Source organism: Triturus cristatus, chromosome 10 (assembly GCF_964204655.1).
Source record: "Triturus cristatus chromosome 10, aTriCri1.1, whole genome shotgun sequence".
Taxonomy (NCBI): Eukaryota; Metazoa; Chordata; class Amphibia; order Caudata; family Salamandridae; genus Triturus; species Triturus cristatus.
Window position 1 is genome coordinate 311269519 of NC_140593.1, and position 21664 is coordinate 311291182.

Consider the following 21664-nt stretch of genomic DNA (forward strand, 5'->3'; position numbering starts at 1 on the left):
CTCCTCCCCCAGGATGAGCAAAGGGAAGCTTCAAAGGCATGCCGCCTCTTGGAGATTCCCAGGCCACTGCAACCCCCCACTCTGGCGGGAAGCTTGGCCGGAAACCCCATACAAGGACAGGGGATGTGCCAGCCTGCCCACCCCACCCCTCAGGTGGGGGAGGAGAGGTGAAGCACATCTCCGGGCTCTCGCCATCTTGAAGATGGGAGGCCCTACCCTATCAGGATTAGGCTACTGCCCCCCTCCCACAGGAGAGAGGCAGGATAGGGGTGTACCCACCCCAGGACAAGGACCCATTGGTCCCTGGCCTTCACCTACCTGTAACGCCCCTAAATCTAGTATTTAGGGGCACCCTGAACCTTCCTTCCCCAGATTCCAGATTCAAAAGACTACAAGAAGAGCAAGAAGAACAAAGACCTGCCCTGCAGCTGCTAAAAAGGGAAGAAGACACCAACTGCTTTGCCCCCAGCCCTACCGGCCTGTCGACTCCCGAACCTGCACCAGCGCGGCATCTCTCGTGGCCAGCAACCTCACCAACCCCGGAGGACCTGGCTACCTTTTGGCTCTAAGCCCCTGGGACTCCCATGAGTAGAGGCTCTACTCAGAAACCTATTTCTAACCCCTGGCAGCAGCCCGGAACCGCGAACCCAGCACACTCTGCACCAGCCAAGCCTGGCCAGTGCCGGAGTGGACAAAGACCCTGAGGACGACCCCACGGCGACTGTGACCCCGAGTCCGGCACCCAAGGACCCCCCTCGACATCCCGGAAGAAGCCTGCAGCCTCGGAACAAGGTGCCCCCCCAACCGCGATCATCAGAGGGTAAGATTTCCCGACACCAAAAGGCACCCCTGCATGCGGCGCCCTGCGGCCCCCTGTGCCCAATCCCGGGGTACACACCTAACCTACAACTACCCAACTTACCTCTCGAAGTGGTGGTGGCACCTGAAGCATCCTCGTCCCCGAGCTTGCAGCCTTTTTCCTAACCGGAACATTCCCATTGATTTCCATTGAGCGCCCGACGGCTCAAAAGCACCCTGCACCCAGCCGCCCGAGTGGCCCTGGCAGTGCAATCTCTACACTAGCCTACTTCCCCACTTGCCCTGAGTGAGTGACCAGGAGCCCAGCTCCCATAGCCAAGTGGCCTGCTAGACAGCAGCCACCAAACCAGGCCCCCCTATTCCTCATAGGCTAACATTGGGCCTAACTCTCTCTGCACCCGGCTGCCCTAGAGCCGCTGAGGGTGAACTAACTGTGCCTATCTGACCTTGGGGGACCCCTGAGTCTATGCCCAGAACCTCACCTTTGCAAGTCGAGAACTTACCTGAAAACCGCTAACTCTATTTTCTACATAGGGTAACATTGACTGGCTTTTTCTTGAAATTTCGTCTAAGTGTGGACTTTTCAAATCTTCAAATATTCACTACAAATCAGCCGAGCGACAAAAACGCAAAAACTCACCTGTTCTCAGGTGGGCTCACAGTGCTGGATCTTGGTGCCCAGCACTGGCTCGGAAGAATACTCGCATCTATACTTACCAGTAACCCCATTTTCTCCCATAGGAAACCATTGACTGCTTTTCTGTGAAATTTCTTCTAAGTGTTGATTTCTGCAATTTCTAAATATTCCTCAAAAATCGTATAACATCTGAAAACGTAATTACTTACCTGTTTTGGATAAATGTCCCAGTACTGAGTCCAGACACCCAGTACTGGATTACAAAAGTAACGATAACCTACTGTACCTGTAACCTACATTTCCTTCCATAGGGAATCATTGATTGTTTGCTCTGAAATATTTTCTAAGTGCTCACTTTTGAAATAGCTAAATATTAGTTAAAAATCATTACAGTACCAAAGTCGACTTTTAACAGCTGATTCTGAGAACTGACCCAGGACTGGATCTAGGATCCAAGCCTGGAATTACAAAAGTAATCTACAAAGTAATCTGTTGCGTATAATCTGCATTTATCATTGAGCTCAATGTATTGGGTTTAGAAATAGAGTTGCCTACTGCAACTGTTTGTAACGGTTTACTAAAAAGTCTATTGCATATACAAAAGTATTTTTATGAAACATCTCTTGTCGAGAAAGTATATTTTAATTCCAAGTGTTGGTTCTAAAATAAAACAAGCATATATTTTTTTTATACAAACCATTGGCCTAGAGTTCAGTTATTGAGTGTGTCGAACTATTTGCTTACTGAGTGTGTACAACAAATGTTTCACACGTCCTCTGATACTGCCTTACTGCTCGACCAGGCTACCACTTTGGAGAGTAAGGTTATATCTAACTTTAACCTCTGTTAAACCCTTGGGGTCTGTGGACTCTGTACACCCTGTACCTATTAAGGAACAGTATATACAGAGCCACTTTCTCACAACAACCCTGTTCAAACAAATTTTTAAAGGGGATGCTCCACCTAAATCCTGGGCTTTGGCAAAAATTATTGTTTTCCCCTAAAAAAATAAACCTGTCCAGGAGCTTAGCTCCTATCGCCCGATCACGTTAATCAATGGGGATTCGAACATCTTCTCAAAAGTATTAGCTACCCATTTATCCCAAAGGATTCACAGAGTAGTATCAGAATGGCAACACTGATTTATCCCCACAAGGGGTACGGTAGACCATATTAGAAGGATCATCTCTATGTTCAATGCAGGACAGGTGTCAGGGGGCCTTATGGCGGTGATTAGGCTTGATGTAGAAACAGCATTCGATAGGGTCTCCTGGTATTTTCTTTGGGCTGCAATGCAAAGAATGGGGATAGGCTCTGATTATATCAGGGCAGTCAAAGCTTTATATGTAGATCCGGCCGCCAGTGTTTATATTAAAAGTGAAATGACCAAGCAATTTAAAATTACAAGAGGCAAGGATGCCCATGCTCTCTGTTACTATTTGCGATATTTATCAACCCATTTCTAAAAAGGATGGATGTAAACTTGAATATACTCCCTGTGAGGGCATGGCACTAAGGTATTAGCTTATGCTGATGACATAGCCTTGGTCACTCACAACCCTGAACGGGCTATGATGGCAGTAGAAGAAGCAGCTTTGACCTTTGGGTCGCTATCAGGGTATTCCTTGAATAATGAAAAGACACATATTATTAATAATGAGTATGCATCCTTGGTTGACAGTAGAGTGGTCGAGTGAGCAGTCTTACTTAGGGGTTACTCGAAGGGCTGACTTGGATGAGCTTGTTAACAAAAACCTATCGCCGTCGGCAGAGAAAATGGAGAATTCACTGGGTAGGTTGGTAAACCTGCACCTGACACTGGTGGGCAGATGCAATTTAATTAAGATGGTCTTTTTCCCCATGATTTTGTATCTTATGAAAGCTATCCCCCTTGTCTTCGCTAACCAATGGCTGAAAAAATTTGAAAATATGTTCTCATAATTTATCTGGGCTTATTCGCGACCAAGAAGATTGGGCAAATTCCTGTTGCCCCCTAAAGAGCGTGGGGGTTGGCCCTTTCTAACCTCAAATTATATCACTGGGTAGCTTCTCTAGCACACTGTACGGTGCTTCTACGGGTATGCCCCAGCAGTGAGGTGCAGAGGCATCCTCTCCACATGAGTTACTAATTGGTCCCAAAGCCTGGGGATGCTTATGGCGACAGCAAGAGTTTGGATACTATAAAAGGGTAAGTTTCAAGAATCTCTAGGCCTCTTTTAAAGTTTGGACTCTCGTACACTGTCTATTGGGGTTAAGCAGATTGAACGTTTACACTCCCCTCCAGGGTAAAAAGAATCTGCCCGAGATTTTCGATGATCCATATATGATTAATTGGTCTAAGGTTGGGATTAATAAAAAAGGGTGGTTGTATTCATCATTCGGTTTTATTTTTTATGGTGATCTTAGATCAAATTTGAATCTCACCCATGGAGCATTTTTTAAGTTCCTTCAAATTAGAATTTTTTTGCAGAAGAAGGGGGAGGGCTAGGGAGGTTAGGTAAAAATGAGCTTGTCTAGAAAATGACTAATTTAATCCCCCACCTGTATAGGTAGCATATATAACTTTCTGAACAATCTCATGAAAGATGACTTGGAAAAGTGCTCTGCAAAGTGGCAAACCAAATTAGATATTACGGATGCTAAGTTTCAGCATGCAATTTTCAGTAGCACAGATGGTGTTAATGTCAGCTAATAGTCAGGTTCAATTTTATAAGACCTGCTTTTCGCTATACAACACCCCACATCGAATTGCTAAATGGGGCAAAGGGAAAGGAACGCGTTGTCCACACTGTGCTCTTTATGGAGCATATGTAGTACATCTATTTGCAACTTGCAATTCGTTCTCCCTGTTAATGAAATTGATAGCTTTTTAAGAAATAAATTGTTTCTGAATGTAGTTATTGCTCCACTGCTAATTTTACTGGGAATACAAAATACTGTTAGTATGGAGGAGGGAGGGACTCTGTTAAGTATTGCAATACCCATATTTTAGTTAAGTATTGCTTCAGCCTGGTTGGATGCAAATACTCCTTTTCAGCAATGGCTGGCTTAGATGTTAACGGTATATAACCTGGAATAAGCTACATGTGCTCGAAAGGGATATCGAGCCAGGAAAAAAAAGACTACGAATTTGGAAACACTTCTCTAATTGGGCTAAGCAACCAAATGTATAAGCTGCACATGCACTTTATGTATTACTCTGATGTAAATCTGGCGGAGGTGAGAGTGTTGATTGTATACCCAATTAGTTTACCCTCGGCACCTAAAATTGGCTGTTAAATGATGAATTGTACTGAGATGATGTTATTAAAAGCTTAATTTACTGAAAATCTTGTTTTTTTATTATTAATTATGGTTGATGGACCTTTTCTTTTTTGGGGGAAGAACACTGTGTGAGGCAAGGGCAATGGGGTCAAATGAAAAAAGTTTCTATAAAGATATCTAAAAAAAAGACATCAGCCTAAATACAGAAGTTTTGAAGTTTTTTGAGCAGGCTCCTTCCTCCATAGCCACAGTAGGAGGAGACACCAAGCCTGTGTCCAGTGAGGTGTCTAACCCATTAGCCTCAACTAGTTCCTCATATCAGTTGTCCTCAGTTTCATCTTGGGGATGCTCTTTTTTGTCTCCCTCTCCAAGCCTGTCAAAGGCAAAAGGCATTGGCTTAGACCCAAAGGGTATGGTCCCAGAGGGCACCTGAACCGGCGTCGGACAACACCCATCCGGCTCCATGTAGGAGTTGGAAATGAAGTTGGGATTGGTGCTGTTGTGCGCCGTCAGCAGCACTAGGGTGTCTGCTTTGGAGTGGGCACCGAGGAAGGTCTCAATCTCGCTGAATCTTTGCTCTAGATCAAACACTGGATCCATGCGTTACAACTGGTGCCATGGGCGAACCAACTGGTGAGGATCCATTTTGGGCCCCTCCCGAGCTCATGGAGCCCGAAGCTGCTCCAGAGGGATGGGCCACCCAAATAGGAGGTGCATGGCCTCATAAAATTCTTTCATCTAGGGGGAGTTGCTCCAGCTCCGGGGAAGTCAGGGAAGTGCGGAGTGCGAGGCCTGGAGTACCTGCTTCCATGTATCATCAGAAGACAACTAGCAAAGGAAAGTCGAAGACAGCTTCAACTTCTTTTGCTTGTGGAGCTTACCAGACAACTTTGAACCGGTCGACAATCGCAGAGTGCAGCTCTGCAAATAGTCCTGAGACCTTCCTTGTCTGATGTCAGGCAGCGATGAGCTTGTAGGAACGCTGCCCCAGCGCCTTCAGGTGCATGGTGCAGCAATCCTTGGAGAGACTGTCCTTCTCCGAGCACCACACACAAACCAAGTGTGGGCCTGTCACAGACATCTGCTTGTTACAGGCACCACATGGTTTGAAACCAGATGGTTTTATTGGGGACATCCTGTCACACCAGAAAATATCTCAAAAAAGGGTACAACAAAAGTTGAGAAAAAACCCAATCAAAAACACGACAGAGGGCAACTCTACATGGATCAGTGCTATGTGGCCTGTAAAGGAAGGATGGCGCCTATACAGGTACTGCACATGTCATTTCTGGCATGATAATGCTGACAGAGCTGAACGAAACCACCTACCGATATGTAAACGCCTGGGGAATATTCTAAGGTAAGGAATCTGTGGCTAGAAGTCTCTATCAGCTAAGCCTTGTTACCTGTGTCACTGGAGTGAGGCCGACCTACTCACTCATTCATAGTTCCGCTACTGTGTGCTTAACTCACCCTTGGCCTACACCAGAATGGTGTGTAGTGCTGCGCAGTGCGTGCATGTTATATATGTGATGTGCGTATGTGTGCCTATTAATGGTTTAATATAGGTATGATGCATTACTGTGCGGTGCATGTAGGTTATATGCATGTGCAAAACATGAAAGATGTAACGGGGGGTGTGTTTCTCTCTCTCTCTCTCTCGGGTTCTACTTTGGGAGACCCAGTGCTAACTGGAGGAACATGAGGAGGTACAGGAATCCATCCACACAGATATGCGGCTTGCTGTATTTCTGTGAGCTAGGTGGACACACTGGAGGAAGAGAGAATCAGGCTCTAAAGTATACTTCATAGGGTGCTCTTTGATTCAGAGAGAGGTCACTAGAAGGGGCACATCTCAGGAAGGTGATGGAGCTGATAAGAGAATCATAAAGAGTAGGGCTGAGGTCCTCGGGTAATATTTTGAAACACTGTGGCTGATATCCAGGAGTGAACTGTAGTCACTCCCATAGTAAGGAGTCGCTCCTGCTGGTATGTTTTTATTTTATTTCACAGAGTTTTATATCGCGCGAACTTGACCCGAATCGGGTATCAGAGCGCTTTCCATCGCACCAGTTGCATTACATGAGGACACATTCATTTTTGTTAGGCACGGGGAGATTACGTGATTTGCCCAGAATCACAGGATGTTCAGCGTCATTGCCGAGACTCAAACCCAGTTCCCCAGATTCAAGGTCAACCGCCCTAGCCGTTAGGCCAACTCCTCTCCCCTAAATAGACTGATTTCTGAAAAAGGGCACTTGAAAATGAAGCAGATCCCCAACATGAACTTTTAAATCACATTTGGTATCTGGAAAGCGGAAGGACCCCAAAACTGTCAAGCATCCAGTCGGGCTATGCAAGGGGGAGAAGCTCTGCAAGACTTGTACCTATGACCGGGCCAGCCCGTTTCCCAGCTGGGCGAGGGACATCAATCAGGAAATCCAAGACCACTTGCCCCTGGAGCATCAGTGCTTGCGAAAACCAGTGTGCTCTTGTTAGGAACAAGAGGGCTGAAGGGAGCGATGTCCATTGGGGTATCCAGGCGATCGGAACCCTGAACCAAGGTGTGAGGAGACGGCTGCTACACCAATCGGGTCATTGCCTGTGTGCAGGTAAAGGTCAGTGGTTGCCATTAACTGTACTACACCAATCAGATCATTGCCCATGTGCAGGTTGGAAGTCAGCAACCCAGTATGCCAGGTGGGGATGCCATGAAGATTACTACTGTGCTGACTGAGAATTAGCCTGTGTGCGGAGTGAAGTCGGTGAGCTCCTATGTCAGGTGGGGCCACAATGAAGATTGCTACTGTGCTGATCAGACCATAGCCTGTGTACCGAGGGAGGGCAGTGACCACATATGCCAGTGGGAGCTACTAGACAAGACAAGGAGCGTAGTCCAGTCAAGCCCGTTGTCGCTAGGAGGAGGCCGCCAAACCTTGATTGAAGACCACCACCAGGAGCATCGCACCACGCCCACCTGTGGGGAGAATGGAGAATCCCAGGAAACTCACCGGCATCGGAGGAGAAACGAGGACCCTGTGGCTGCTGCCTCCGCAGGACCATGTGTGGGAAACTTGAGGACACTTGACCGCTGCCCCCCGGGCCGAATATGAAGAACTTACCAGAGACAGCCGCTGCAGCTTCAGCATCTGAAAAGGGGGCATGCTCGGAGATTCCTGTGGTTCAGTTTCTGCAGGTGCAGAAAACACAAACTTATAGGCCAGGCAGACCAGGGGGAACTTGACTACCATATAGGGTTTCACACTGAAACACTTTTGAATTTAGTAAAGAGTCAGAGTGGGACTCCTGAGACTCAGACTACGAGTGGGGCTTAATCAGAATCTTGCCTACAGTGAATGGGGGATAACCACTACTTCTAATGAGAGCGGAATGGGTCTCTGGAACCTGCCTATAAACACTAGAGCCCTTACCTCAGGGGTCTCTGTGTATGGTTTGTGAATGCATATTTTACTTTGTGTTTATATATAAATATTCCTTTCCTCATAAACGAAAATATTTGACTGGACTATCATTTATTTCTGAAAGTATTTTTAGTTGCGAGTCTGTGCTCACACGAGTGTCTAACTCCTCCTGAGAATCCGTGGACTGATCGACTGCGCTACCACTTAGAATCAAGTGCTGAAGGGGCACCTGGCCCAGTTCCTCAGTATCTATAATAAGTCATGATCCGCGACATCAGTAGTAAAAGGCCTCGACCTCCACATTAGGGCCCAGTAGCTTATGCTTGCCACGGGACCCCTGAACGTGTTTGACAGGCATTTAACTGCAGTCCTACAGCTATGGACTGGGGCAGTTGGGATGACAAATATCTGCGATTAATCCCCATATTCTGCAGGGGGTGTTTCTACCGAGCAACTATCTGGCACTTGCTGTAACCACCATGTTATAGAAATGCATTTATAGCCCTCATCTTTCAGTTTTTTCTCCTGCATGGGGAGGCACATTAAGAATGAGTCTGATTCAGAAGGCAAATGCCAGCCACAACTGTGGCTGGCCATGATCTCATACAACATCGGCCTCTTCATTCCACAGTGCCGAGGAGAGGTAGGGGCCCATGATGCAAGACAGTGCAGCCACCACTTAGGCAGCCAGACCATGCCTGTGGAGATATGATGTAGATATAATGTGCCAACAGACTCAAGCTACACCTTAGTGACCAGGCTGAAACTGGTCTGGGTTGCTTGTGTTTCTGTTCTGAGGAGATTTAGCCTGGCAGTTGGGATGGACAGTACGTAGTGGAGCAGCACCAAGGCTGATTTGCGTACGGCTGGTTCCTGTCTGAGGTGACATGGTAGGCAAAAAAATGAGAATTTGATGCAGCCATTACCAGTGGCTCAGTTTATTGCAAGTCTTCCACACATTTTTTTCTTTTACACACTGTGACCCCCAAAAGTGCAACAGGAATGCCCAGATATTGGTCTTAAGTTCACTGTGCCAAATAATCGAGCTATACCACAGTGACGAAGCATAATTAGCCCAAATCTGGTCTGGGCTCCTTGTGATCTCCTGTTCCCAGGGGACCTGGCATGGCAGTTCGGGCTGGAGTGTTCCAGCTGGAGCAGGAAGGAGGCAATTTGAATATGGCTGCTTCCTGTCAGAGATGGCATGGCGGGCAAAACACATAAGGGACTGGGATGGCACTTGAGTAATTTTCAGTGGCTAAGATTAGCATTCCACTCATCACTTTTTCTTTTCTTCTGAGAGGATACATGTAGCAGGCCCCTCATCAGCTCCCATACTCTGACTACACAAAAGGAACCAATATGTTAGTAGTCAATGAGATACAGGCACTATGTGTAAAGAATAATTTTGCATTTATCACCATATTTTGTATGACTTACATCTGGCAACAGCTCCAGCAACTAGAGCAGCAATACTGATATCGCTTATAACTTTCCTTGAAAGGATTTCTCGCAGTTGGTCGTAGCAGGTGAAGTAAATGGCTGTTGCTGGTATTGCCATCACTCTGAAATGAAATACAACTATAAGCATTACTTAGCTCTTCACATTTGCTGCTTTTTAAAACACACACTATCTTGAGAGGGCATCGGAGGCTGTGCTCCAGGATTTGAAACACTGTGTTCCTTCAGACACTTCCGCAATCACCCACAATCACCGCCTGTGGTGCAAGTATGAATTTCCTTCTTTTACCTGTTAATGGCCGAAATGCTGTTTTGATCTCCGATAATTGTACAAACATGTATTCTTCATGGTAAAGCCAGAGCCTTTAAAGGAAACATTCGGTTTACTCCTCTAGTGTACTCCACTAGTTTACCTTGTCTCGAGTTTCATCTTTGTGAATCCACGTTTTAGAAAAAAAACTGCATTTCCAGTTTATAAACATGCTACCAAAAATGAAGAGGAAAACAATGTAAAAGAAATGTTGATTACTCTTCTGTTCTACATCCGGACATACTCATTTGTGATGGATACCAATTCCTTGACATTCTTTAGTTTCATCATTTTCCCTGCAAATACATTTTTTTTACCACCACCGAGGCAGCTGTCTCCTCCACTTTAACTGCTTTTGTAAAATGTCTTTTACCAGGGACGCAACCAGTCCTGAACTTTGAGGGAGACGAATTCTTCGACTAGGGGGGTGTTTGGGTATAATTGCAAGTAAGGGGGCGGGGCTAAAACTTCACGCAATAGCTAGGAAGCCCTAACACTTTAATCAATGCGGCAGAGGTACCCCAGAGCCAGTGTGGCAAAATGGAGTAATAAACTGTGCATTGTAAATATAGCAGACAAACCCTATAAGATTAGAACAAATGTGTTTATGTGAATTGACATAATATAGGCTACAGCGTGTGATCCTTGTAAAGGGGACTAAGTGCAGTTTCCACTGATTTCAATATGAAGCATATTAGAACTGTTGTTTCGTAAGATATTTCAAGATAACACCACTTTTTGCCAATTTGCCCACAAATCCTCCTGTGGCAGGACAAAGTGCCTGTGAAATATTTATCAATGCAGGTCCAGGAAGGCAGTTCTACCTGTTGAGCAGACTGCATGTCAGGCTATTCAACATTTGTTTGAAGCTGCACAATCGCATGCATGCCTACAGATTTGCAAGTCACACCCCAAACATCTGATGCTGGGGTGTGTGACTAGCAAGTCACAGGTTTGATTTTCCATCCACCTTCGATTCCTCCTGTGACTGAGTGAGTGCAAATTAGTTGTCTATATTATTATTTGTTAATTACTGTGCTGTGAACCTTCACTATACTAAATAAAAACAAAATAGTTGTTAGTAATTCACGCTAAGAAGTTTCTCAAGGCATCTGCTTCCATCTTCAAATAAGCACCAAAAAGTGAAAGGCTTTTCTGGTTGTTATGAAAAGGAAGGAAAAATGTCCTCTCCTGCAAAAACATGGCATTTCTGACTATGCAAAAAAACGGCTAACTGGCCAGCTAGAGATCAGATACAGCATTTCATAGAAAGCGGGGAAAATCTACTTCAGACACTTGGGTTCTAGAGCTAATGAAAAACAGATATCAAATCAAGTTCTCCAGTATGGATAAAGATTCTTGGACCATACATACCCCATGACCATAGAAGGGGTTCTACGAACACTCAAGAATTCAGAGATGAGATTGTGCTTTCAACATATGTTCTTTACTTGACATCCATTCGTCCATTTTGCCCTCGCCAACAGGTGTTATGTCTTTTGCTGACAATGTTGCAGCAGACTTCAGCAGGGATACAAACATAAATATAATCACATTTAGGCAGGATCATCTAAATCTATAAGATCCCGCCACCTGTGTCAGAGACCCATTAGGCACCTCGTGTTTCAGAAATTAGATGTGATCAAATTTGGTTTTATGTCTGTCAGAGTGGATACCTAGATCATAATGTTTCACTTTAAAAAGCCCATTAATGTGGCATTAGTTGTAACAAACCGAGCCATTTTGCATTAGATCAAGGTGTTAGTCAAGTCACCCTATGGCATGCAGATGCTGGTGTCACCAATCGTAATAGTGAAATCTGAGTCCTTGTAATAGTCAGAAAAGTTCTGAAGCCTCACCTAGTCTTCAGTTGATGTATGCAAATAATAAATACTCCATGACCATGTTTTGATTCTAAAAGGCATGCTGTACTTCAAGCCGCCCTACCCCGGTTACAAAAGTAACCAATAGTTCATGTATCCAGACAGGAATAGGGGATCAGAAGATGCTGTATAGTTTTTCTGATTCCTAAGTCAACAGGGGGATTCCAGATGATCATTGGTCTCAGTGGAATCAATCTATGTGTACAGAAGATTCCCTTCGAAGTGAAGACCCTGCAGAGAAGAATGACAGTGGTTCCAAAGGGAGCGTTAACGATCAAGCTCTTGGATGCTTACCTTCATATTCCATAGCTACATATCACCAAAAGAATACGGTCTTGCTCTTTGGATGTTTCTGTGTCCCAAGAGACTTTACATGGTAGCTCCCAATGTTGCTCTTCTCCAGCTTAACAATGGAATAGGTTCCTTTTTAGGTCTCGTCTGAGACAGCGCTTTAGCGCTGCTCTGGCGAGACTTATAGTAAGCGAGTTTTCGAAGTGCAAACAGTGCTTTTCAGGCCTCCAAATACAGTGCATGTGCCCTTGGCGTGCGCACCATTTGGCAGCCTGAAAAGCACTGCCTGATCACTTGCTTTGATGTCCTCAGTGAGCCGCGGGGCCACTGAGGACATCAAAGTGCACACCATTTGCCAAACCCTTGTTTTTTCCTTTGATCCCTATCTTTCCCTTCCTCAATCTCACCCTCTCCCTGCCTTTTACAACTGCGGCCCGCACCACTGCGCCCGCCCCCACTCCCCCCTCCCACTCCCTCCTCGTCAGCTTCAGTGCGCTCTTGTTCTGTGCCACTCGTTTTTCCTCGTTTTTTGTGCCTTTCTGCCCTCTGTTACACTCGTTTTCCCTCTTTTTTTGTTCCTTTCTGCCCTCTGCTCCTCTCGTTTTTGTGCCCTTCTGCCCTCTGTTCCACTCGTTTTTGTGCCCTTCTGCCCTCTGTTCCACTCGTTTTTTGTGTGCCTTTCTGCCCTCTGCTCCTCTCGTCTTTTGTGCCCTTCTGCACCACTCTTTTTTGTGCCTTTCTGCCCTCTGTGCCACTCGTTTTCCACTCTTTTTTTTGTGCCTTTATGTCCTCTGTTCCACTCGTTTCCCTCTTTTTTTTTGTGCCTTTCTGCCCTCTGTGCCACTCGTTTTTTTGTGCCCTTCTGCCCTCTGTGCCACTCGTTTTTCGTGCCTTTCTGCCCTCTGTTCCTTTCGTTTTTCTGTACCGGCTTGTGTGGAAACGCATATAATTGGGTGAGTATCTGTGCTTTTATCTGTGTATGCTTATTTTGCTTGCATACCACTTGGTGAATATCTGAGAGTGTGGGTTTGTGTGCCTTTTTGAGCTAACCAGGGACATTTCCACCTTAAAGATCAGGGAAAATATTTTAATCAAGAAATATTTCCATGGTTTGTCAAATGTCCTGGGCATACGCTGGTATTCAGTGAATATAAAAATGTGTGTGCATTGCAATGTTTGTGCAATTATATGCATTTAACAACAAATACATAGACAAAAAGAATGCTCTACAAATAGCAGAACTGTTGCTGCGTAATTGTGCACCGTTTCACACCAAGAACATATCAAATTAACTGCTTGTCTCCAAGCCACGCGCTTCGCCCCTTCTGTTACATTTAGTTAGTGCCTGCATTTTTTTTTTTCCATTTAAAGCACTGATGCTTCCAAGTACATAATTCTCCATTAGTCTGTACACGTTTGCCTAGATCTCTGAATAATAATAGGTTCAATAACTCGAAAGAGAAAAATATACAAGAACAGTATTTCTTACGAAACGTCCCTAAACCTATAAAAATTAGCAGAAAAGAAGTTGGTCATTTAAAGAAGCAGCGAGTGCTTTCCTAAGAAGAGCTCTTCAGGAACCAGCCAGCGCCACGTTGACTGCAAGGTGACATGTTTACGTAGGACCACGTTCCCAGAACAGATGGCTGGCTTGTCTTTACCCACGCAGAGGAAAGGAAATTAGGGCTGCACACAGAACAAGCATTTGCAATGCAATAGGTCTCGCATTTGCAAAAGTTTAAGCTATTGGCATTGTTCATGACAATGCCTTTTTTCATCTATTTTATAAAACAAACACATAATGGCATTTATTTATCATTTACAAAGCCAATAGCTAGTGTTGCATTATTATTAGCAATGCCAGCTGCTCACACTTTTATAATGCGAGACCTATTGCATTGCAAATGCTTGTTTAGGTTGAGCCTAGGCAGCGCGCATGCGCTGTCTGGAGGACCTTAAGTATTCGATAAATGACTTTGCTCGAACCTGCTGCCCTCCTTCCTATTGGTTTAGCACAGTGTTGATCTTAATGACAGCTTCCTAACTGGTTCCCCCAGCGAGATGTCACTTCCGGTTTTCTCCGAGGAGCACCACCTAAGTTCAGTTTCCATAGTTTTTCCTTCTTTCGGAGAACTCTTTTTTTGCTAATTTTTGCAGTGTGTCATGCCGAGGTTTGTGTTAAAGTACGACGGCTGGGCGGTAGAGAGCAAGGCATAAGAAATAGGAGCTGCTCGGTTTGATTTCTATTTCTACACCTTAATATGTTTCAAAGACTAACACTTCCATGTTTAAATGTAAAAGAACACTTTGCAGAGTGTAAATTGGGACCCCGAGGAAGGGCGTCTACGTCATCAGCTAATGCTGCCGGCAGCAAGGTCGGACATACATGGGAAAACATGCTTGTGAATGCCATCACCCATGTTATTGCGGGGGCTGCAGCTGCTGTGATCTGCAGGGTTGGGTGAAGCTCACAAAATTCATCATCCTCCACTTGTTATTCCGGCTTCTGCGTGCACATGTGGCTGTGAGGTTCCTCAGCACATCTGTGTAAAAGTACCAAGCCCGGTGAGCCGAAAACCCTCTATTGAGCTGAAAAGGTCAAACCTCCGCATTTTTCATTATTTAGCCAAACAACAATTAATTACCTGTCATAAGCATTTAAAGATTAAATCTAACAAATATTTATTTGCAAGCGCAACGGACACCTAAAATGGCATCTTGGCTCTAAGAAGCCAGAAATGAAACCTGTAAAAGTAACGTACAAACAACTAACAGTTAAAAGCTCAGGGCCGGCATACAACTCGTAAAATAAACCGAAAGGATTTCCATGTTATTTTCGAAAGGCTAGGTAGTATTCTTCAGGACGAATTGCGTGCTCAATCACAACCATAGGACACAGCAGCCTTCTTATTGAAGGCGCAACCAGGCTCCTCCTAATGTGACAGTGTGCCACAAACATGGTTTATAAGCTAACGTTGACTAAAATGGTGGTAATTAGTAACAATGGCTCCAAAGCATTACAGTCAAGTGACCCTCTCCTTTTACCAGAGCATTAAAGCGTAGCTACGTTCTTGGTGTAACATCCCAGTGTCAATATTTCCTGTATCTTCGTGCATTTCTGAAAATCCACGAAAACTACACATCTGTTGGAGCTCAAAGTGCGCTCGACGGTCTCAGTTACCTGGTGCTTTCAGCTTTAGGCTGAGTGCTGTTTATTTGAGCTTGCATTTCTCTAATTAGCTTGGGACACCCACTGTGCCAGTGTTTTCAACCGGGATGCACGATGTCCAAGGTAAATGGCAAACCACCTTTCATTAATAAAAAACACGCACCCACACACTCACCTACTACTTAATGTAGTGTATGATGCAGGAGTATAGCACAAATGTTTTCAGTTTACAGGATTCGCTTTCGGTGCCAAATATATCAGTTGTTGAAAGTTACCAGATTATATGGCGCAAAGTCAAAATATTGTCTACCAGCCACATTACTGGGATACATTAGTTAACGAGAAGGAAGAGGGGAGGTCTGCAATGTAGGGGCCTGCTGGTATCTCATACGAGGCTTTAAGCAAACTCGTAATCAGCACTGAACACTGATAAGATCTCCACTGATCATCCTCTTAAAAGCTGCTTTAAAGTCACAAACTTTAGGCCTGAAATCATGCCCATATATCTGAATGCTAGCAGAGGAAATCGAGCGCTAATCAGACCTAATATCACCAAAATATATATTAAAAAAAAAATCCAGTTTCATTGTATTTTCTTGGGTATTTTATTCACGGAGAGTGTCTCCTGTCCCAATTTTATCCATTTGCTGCAGTCAAAGCAATGCTTCTCCCTTCTATTTTTTTCTAGATTGTTTTTTATCTGTAGGGAAGCTGGTGTGTTCTCAAACTTTACTTTATAGACTGTACACTCAGCTTGATTTCTGGTCTGTGAGCCCTCCTTTCATTTGCTTATTTACAAGATAAGCAGCTTTCACGTGTCTCATGGTGTTGCTAGAGAGGACTATCTGGTAGTATAACTTTGTAAATTTTTAAAAATGTTTGTAGTCATATAGTAAGGGTACAGTATCCACATTGCTCACACAGTGGGACAGAATATCTGAGTGTTATTCAGTCTCTGTATAGTTATTTAGCAGCAACCTATATATAAGGTAGTGTTTAATAGACAACACAAAAAGAAAAGAAAAATGAAGAACATACTGTGAACCATTACACACCTTAAAATTTCGCCCTCATCTGTTTGTAGGACTTGTCGTCTTTGACCAGTGACTCATCTGGACTGCCTCATAGGTAGACAACCAGGTGAATTTTGGTGAATACCAACAGTCCTACAGATCCAACTCGCTCCCTCCTCATAGGTCATTTGCTTTCTTATGATCTTCTAATACTTCTGTTGCGGTAAAATGTCAAAGCTTAGTCTTTTGCTTTCATTTAAATATAACTCAATCTTTAGTAATTACGCTCTCTGCTCTCTCTATTCCATTTTCATAATCATTCCTCTGCGTTTGCTGTTTGACGTATCAGCTACTAGAAGCTCTTTTCTACAAATCATACTACATACATACAGTTCTGTTTGGGACACCTGGTAATGGTTTTGGGATTGAAACAACTTTGATTTTGTCCTTCCCTTTACAGGAGTCCTTCGCTTTTTAGGTAGAGCCTAGGTCACTGCAAATTAAAAAACAAAAGTAAAAAAACATTGCCATTTTAAAAGCCACCAGCTCTAATTTTAACAAATGCGAGACCGATTGCATTGCAAATGCTTGTTTAGATGACTGGCTTCTAAATTCTCCTTCTCCAGAATGGACTTTGAAAAAAATAGAAGCTCTTTGCACTTGTATGACGCTGCAAGGGTTTCTCCTGATTCTGAAAATGCCATTCAGAGCCATCTCAGAACAGAACTTTCATTGGAGACTGTTAGACCTGGCACCCTTGGCGTGGTTTCCCTTAACATTTTTGCCTTCAGACATCTTGTTATTGCTGACTTTGTTTTCACTGGCCTTCGGATTCTGCACACTTTAACACTTCTGAGAAGAACTAAAGTGCTTGTGCTCTCTCCCTAAAACTTGGTAAAACTGGCTTAACCACAATTGGCATATTTAATTTACCTAGAAGTCCCTAGCAATGTGCATTACCAGTGCCCACGGCCTGTAAATGAAATGCTACTAGTCTGCCTGCAGTACTGTTTGTGCCACCCACTTAAGTAGCCCTTTAAACATGTTTCAGGCCTGCCATTGCAGGGCCTGTGTGAGCAGTTTTAAACTGCCATGTTGACCTGGCAAGTCAAAGCTCCTGCCAGGCCCAACCCTTCTTTTTTAATACATATAGGCTACCCCAAAGGTAGGCCCTGGACAGCCAGAGGGCAGGATGCAATGTACTTAAAAACAGGACAAATACTTTTAAGTTTTGTCCTGGCAGTGCAAAACTCTTTAAATTCGTTTTTTAGTACTACAAATCCTATATCTCCCATAGGACAACCTTGGGATTACCTTTTTACATTTTATAAGCATAATTTCCAAATGAAAAGATATCACTGGTTCATGTTTGGTGTCTTTGGAATATTAATTTAAAATCCTAACATATGGTGAAGTTGGATTTTAAATCACAATTCTGTAAATGCCACTTTTAGAAAGCTGTTTTATTCACTCTGCCGGAACGATGGAATAAGACGGCGCTTCTCATAAGACGCTTCTCTTACGGCTTCATTTCAAGTTATGCCGATAACTCACAGCAAATTGATGGCACAAATTTTCTTTGGATTTCAACACCTACTTCGGACCAATTACTTTAAAGACCGATATTGATCTATTTTCTAAAGGGTCCTCATTCCAAATCAGCGTCTTTCTGTCCTGAAGATGGTCTTTTAGATGTATCACACGACAAGATCGAACCATTGACTAGCCTATCCATTTTCATAAATGAAACATTATCGGTGTACAAAAATTTCTTTTTGCAAATAGGCATTAGAAATGGGTAATTAATTTACACAAGTGACTAGCAGATATTTTTCACTTTAAAGATTGTTAATCTCTGTCACCTCTGTATACGTGAATACTGCTGTGTACCATTTGATTAAATGGATTACAAATTGCTACAAAAAAAGAATACACCCATTGTTTACTTACTTTTGATTTATTTATTCCTGATTACACAAATTGATTCATAAAATTCATATGTTTGAGGCCACTACTTCGGGCACTCATAAGTGATATTGTCAAACATTGCTTCAATATACCAAAATAAAATCCCTTGTAGGCACCTATACTAGACAAAATAATTTTAGAAAGTTGGCATTTTCTTGCCTGCAGCCTGTCTCTTATCACATGACTGGATTCAGTTGGCAGTTGGGCATTGTGTATTCCACATACACAGCCACACACAATGGGGGATTGGGTGTGACTTAGTGGGCTATCCTGACAGGATGGGAGGGAAGAGCTGGACTCAGCCTCACTTACACCTGAATCGGTTGTGTCCTGTCCCTACTCAAAGGGCTGCCTACCCCCTGTAGTTAGTCTGGAGCCAGGGCTGACAAGGCAGGGCATCGGTGCACTTCAAAAGCTTGTCTTTGAAGTCTCCCTTACTTCAAAGGCACTACTGGGTATAAGTACTGGAATTCAGACACTACCACTTCAGTACACTTCTGGACCTGCGGATATACTGCCAGGAAGAACTGCTGTGCTACAGACAAAACTGCCACTCTGCTGTACTGCTACTCTGCTTGACTACTGCTTTGCTGTGCTGACCTACTGCCCTCTTGCCTGGGTGAGTAGGACTGGACCTGCATCTCTTGAACCAATAACCCAGAGTGACTCAAAGGGCTAGTTGGCTGACCTCCTGATTTGACGCCTCAGAGACATAACAGGTTTCCAACCACTTTGCATCTGCACCTGAAATCTGCCTTTAATGTCATAATAAGAGAGACATCCATAGGCACAGTGGTAGGAGCCCGTAAGGCGATATTAGCGGAGCTCACACAGGTGTAAGAGACTTTGGGTCCCTAGAGAGAGCAGCAGTAAACGACGAGGGGCAGGCCACCAAGCAACAAGAAGCTAGGATCAATTACGCAGACCTATTAGAGCTCCTGCAAGTAATATACTATAGAACAGATATTCAACGAACCCATGCTGAAGCTGACAAATCTGGAGCACATTTGGCTCACTTGGTAAAGCCTCCACCCCAACCAAATTCGGATACTCACCATTAATACACCCATAAACACGCCAGCTGACACATAGCTAGATATATAAACAGAGCCTTTCTTGAATATTCTACTGTCCTTTATACTCCCCCACCCTCCCCCAACTGGCTGGATCGGAGCCCATACAAGCGTTTCTTAATACCCTAAACCTTTCAAGAGTAACAGTTATAGAGAGGGAACGAACTCTGGGTACCCCCCCCCAATCAATGAAATCCAGGGAGCAATAAAGGAACTACCCAGAAATAAAACCCCAGGCTCCGATTGCCTCCCCACTAAGTTCCATGGCACTTTTGCTACAAACTTGGACCCGCAACTTGACTGTCTATATAGCGCTCCACTAGATGCTGGTACACTATCTCCTATGACAGCACAGGCACTGGTTACTTCACTTTTGAAACTCAACAAACTCTCCACAAATATGGCCTTGTACAGGCCTCTTTCCATCCTTAATACAGAATACAAAATTCTCAGTAAAGTCTTAGCTTTCCGACTTCTTCTTCTACTCCCTAACCCTTTCACAGTGATCAATGCGGCTTTATACCCAATCGTAACACTTCTCTTAATAACCGCCGATCACACCACGTGAACAGGGCTCATGGGCGCCTTGACTTGGTGGGGTGTACATCACTAGACCTCAGACAGGCGTTCAACACGCTTAGCTGGGAATATATGTCTGCAACCCTTACACACTATGGCATACCTCCCACATACATCTACTCGAGCCCTACAGCCCGAGCACGTACAGGTCAATATGTGTCAGCACCTTACCTGATACAACAAGGCACAGACCAAGGTTGCCCCCTTTCACCGCTGTTGTTGGTACTAGCATTGGAACCCTTGGCTCAGTACTTACGCCAGAAAGCCAGTACCAGGGGTATCCACATATGACCCACCACGCACACCATCTCGCTATATGTGGATGACGTGATATTATATATCAGAGACCTCTATCTAAATATGCACACCCTGGCGAATCACTTTGACCTCTTTGCGACCCTATCTGGATTCCAAATTAATGAAAATAAGTCCTATGCTTTCTCTTTTGAAAATACCTAAACAGCCCAAAGCTGCCTTTGGGGGAGATACCGCTACAATTGGTCCCTCAAACATTTCGATATCTGGGAATACAAATATATCGGGAAACACTTGATGTCCTGGAAGGCATCTTGCTCAAAACTGTCATGTCCCTTCGATCAGGTAGGCTTCAGGACTAGGTTGCCATTATTCACAGCAGGCCGATTGGCCCTAGCCAAAATGGTAATGTTACCCCGATTTCTGTATTACTTTGTAAAGCTAATGATGCCTGTCCCTGCACAATATTTTAAACTCTTAAACACTTTAGTAATGTATTTAATATGGGTAAATGGGCCACGCAGGGTTGCTCTAAACAACTCCAACTCCAAGGAGGTATGTGCGCTCCTGACTTTAAATATTATTGTACTGTGAGACAACTTCAGTGGCATTCCTTCTGGTTAGCTGGCAGTAACCTCCCTGAAATTGAATACACTGAAGACAAACTTATACGAGGCATACTCCATAGATATGTCCAGGAGCCACCCTCCCAACGGATGGATCACCACTACTTCTCCACACAGTCCTCTCCTATTGGTGAATGTCGCTGTGCTATACCTCACCACAAATCCCCTATGCCCCAAACATACCGCTAATGGGGCTCCCAACGACCACCAGGACGCCAATAACCCATATACTACTTACATGGATTCAGGGAGGAGTGGAAATGGTATGCGATCTTTTTGTTAGATCATGCATGCTTTATACATGCTCATAATTTACCACATACTCCATTTCTCACATATGCTACCATAATTCACTATGTGTGACGACTCTGGGCGCCAGATGGTACAGAACCCACTTCACATTAACTGCTGCAAGCCATAGACATGATAGGGGACATAAAGTCCGATCGCTATATAGGGGCATCCGTGCAAATATTCAAGTCCCTCTCACCTCACTCGTCCTCCTACAGGACATGGAATAGGATTTTTTGCTAGAATATCCCCGGAAGATTTCCTGAAACTCCCGATTTAAATTTATCCAATTCACTATTTTGCATCATGCTTATCTCACCCTGCACAAACTGTACGCCATGTTCCCATTGATCTCATTGGCCTGCCCATGCTGGCGCGCTCATGACGCCGACCTAGTGCATATGCTATGGGCATGGCCCATATTGACTCACTATTGGTCACAAATCTTATCTGTTGTATCAAAGCTCACAGGCTAAGCGCACTAGCACACATTCGAATGTTGCATACTAGGCTTATTTCCGAGGCTCAAAAACAATAAGGTAACCCCACACTTCACAGACTTGCTGCTGCTGTTGGCTAGGCGCCAACTCACGATGCACTGGA

At 44.3% G+C, this 21664-nt stretch overlaps 1 protein-coding gene across 5 annotated transcripts in view; it reads right to left on the reverse strand.

The window, feature by feature from the left end:
* SLC25A40 (solute carrier family 25 member 40) overlaps positions 1-21664 on the reverse strand; it is a 366440-nt gene that overhangs the window by 171229 nt on the left and 173547 nt on the right. For all 5 annotated transcript variants that reach the window (XM_085631323.1, XM_085631327.1, XM_085631325.1 and 2 more), the window contains one exon: positions 9583-9707. In XM_085631323.1, coding sequence (XP_085487449.1) covers positions 9583-9707 — 125 coding nt within the window. The remainder of the gene's footprint in view (positions 1-9582; positions 9708-21664) is intronic.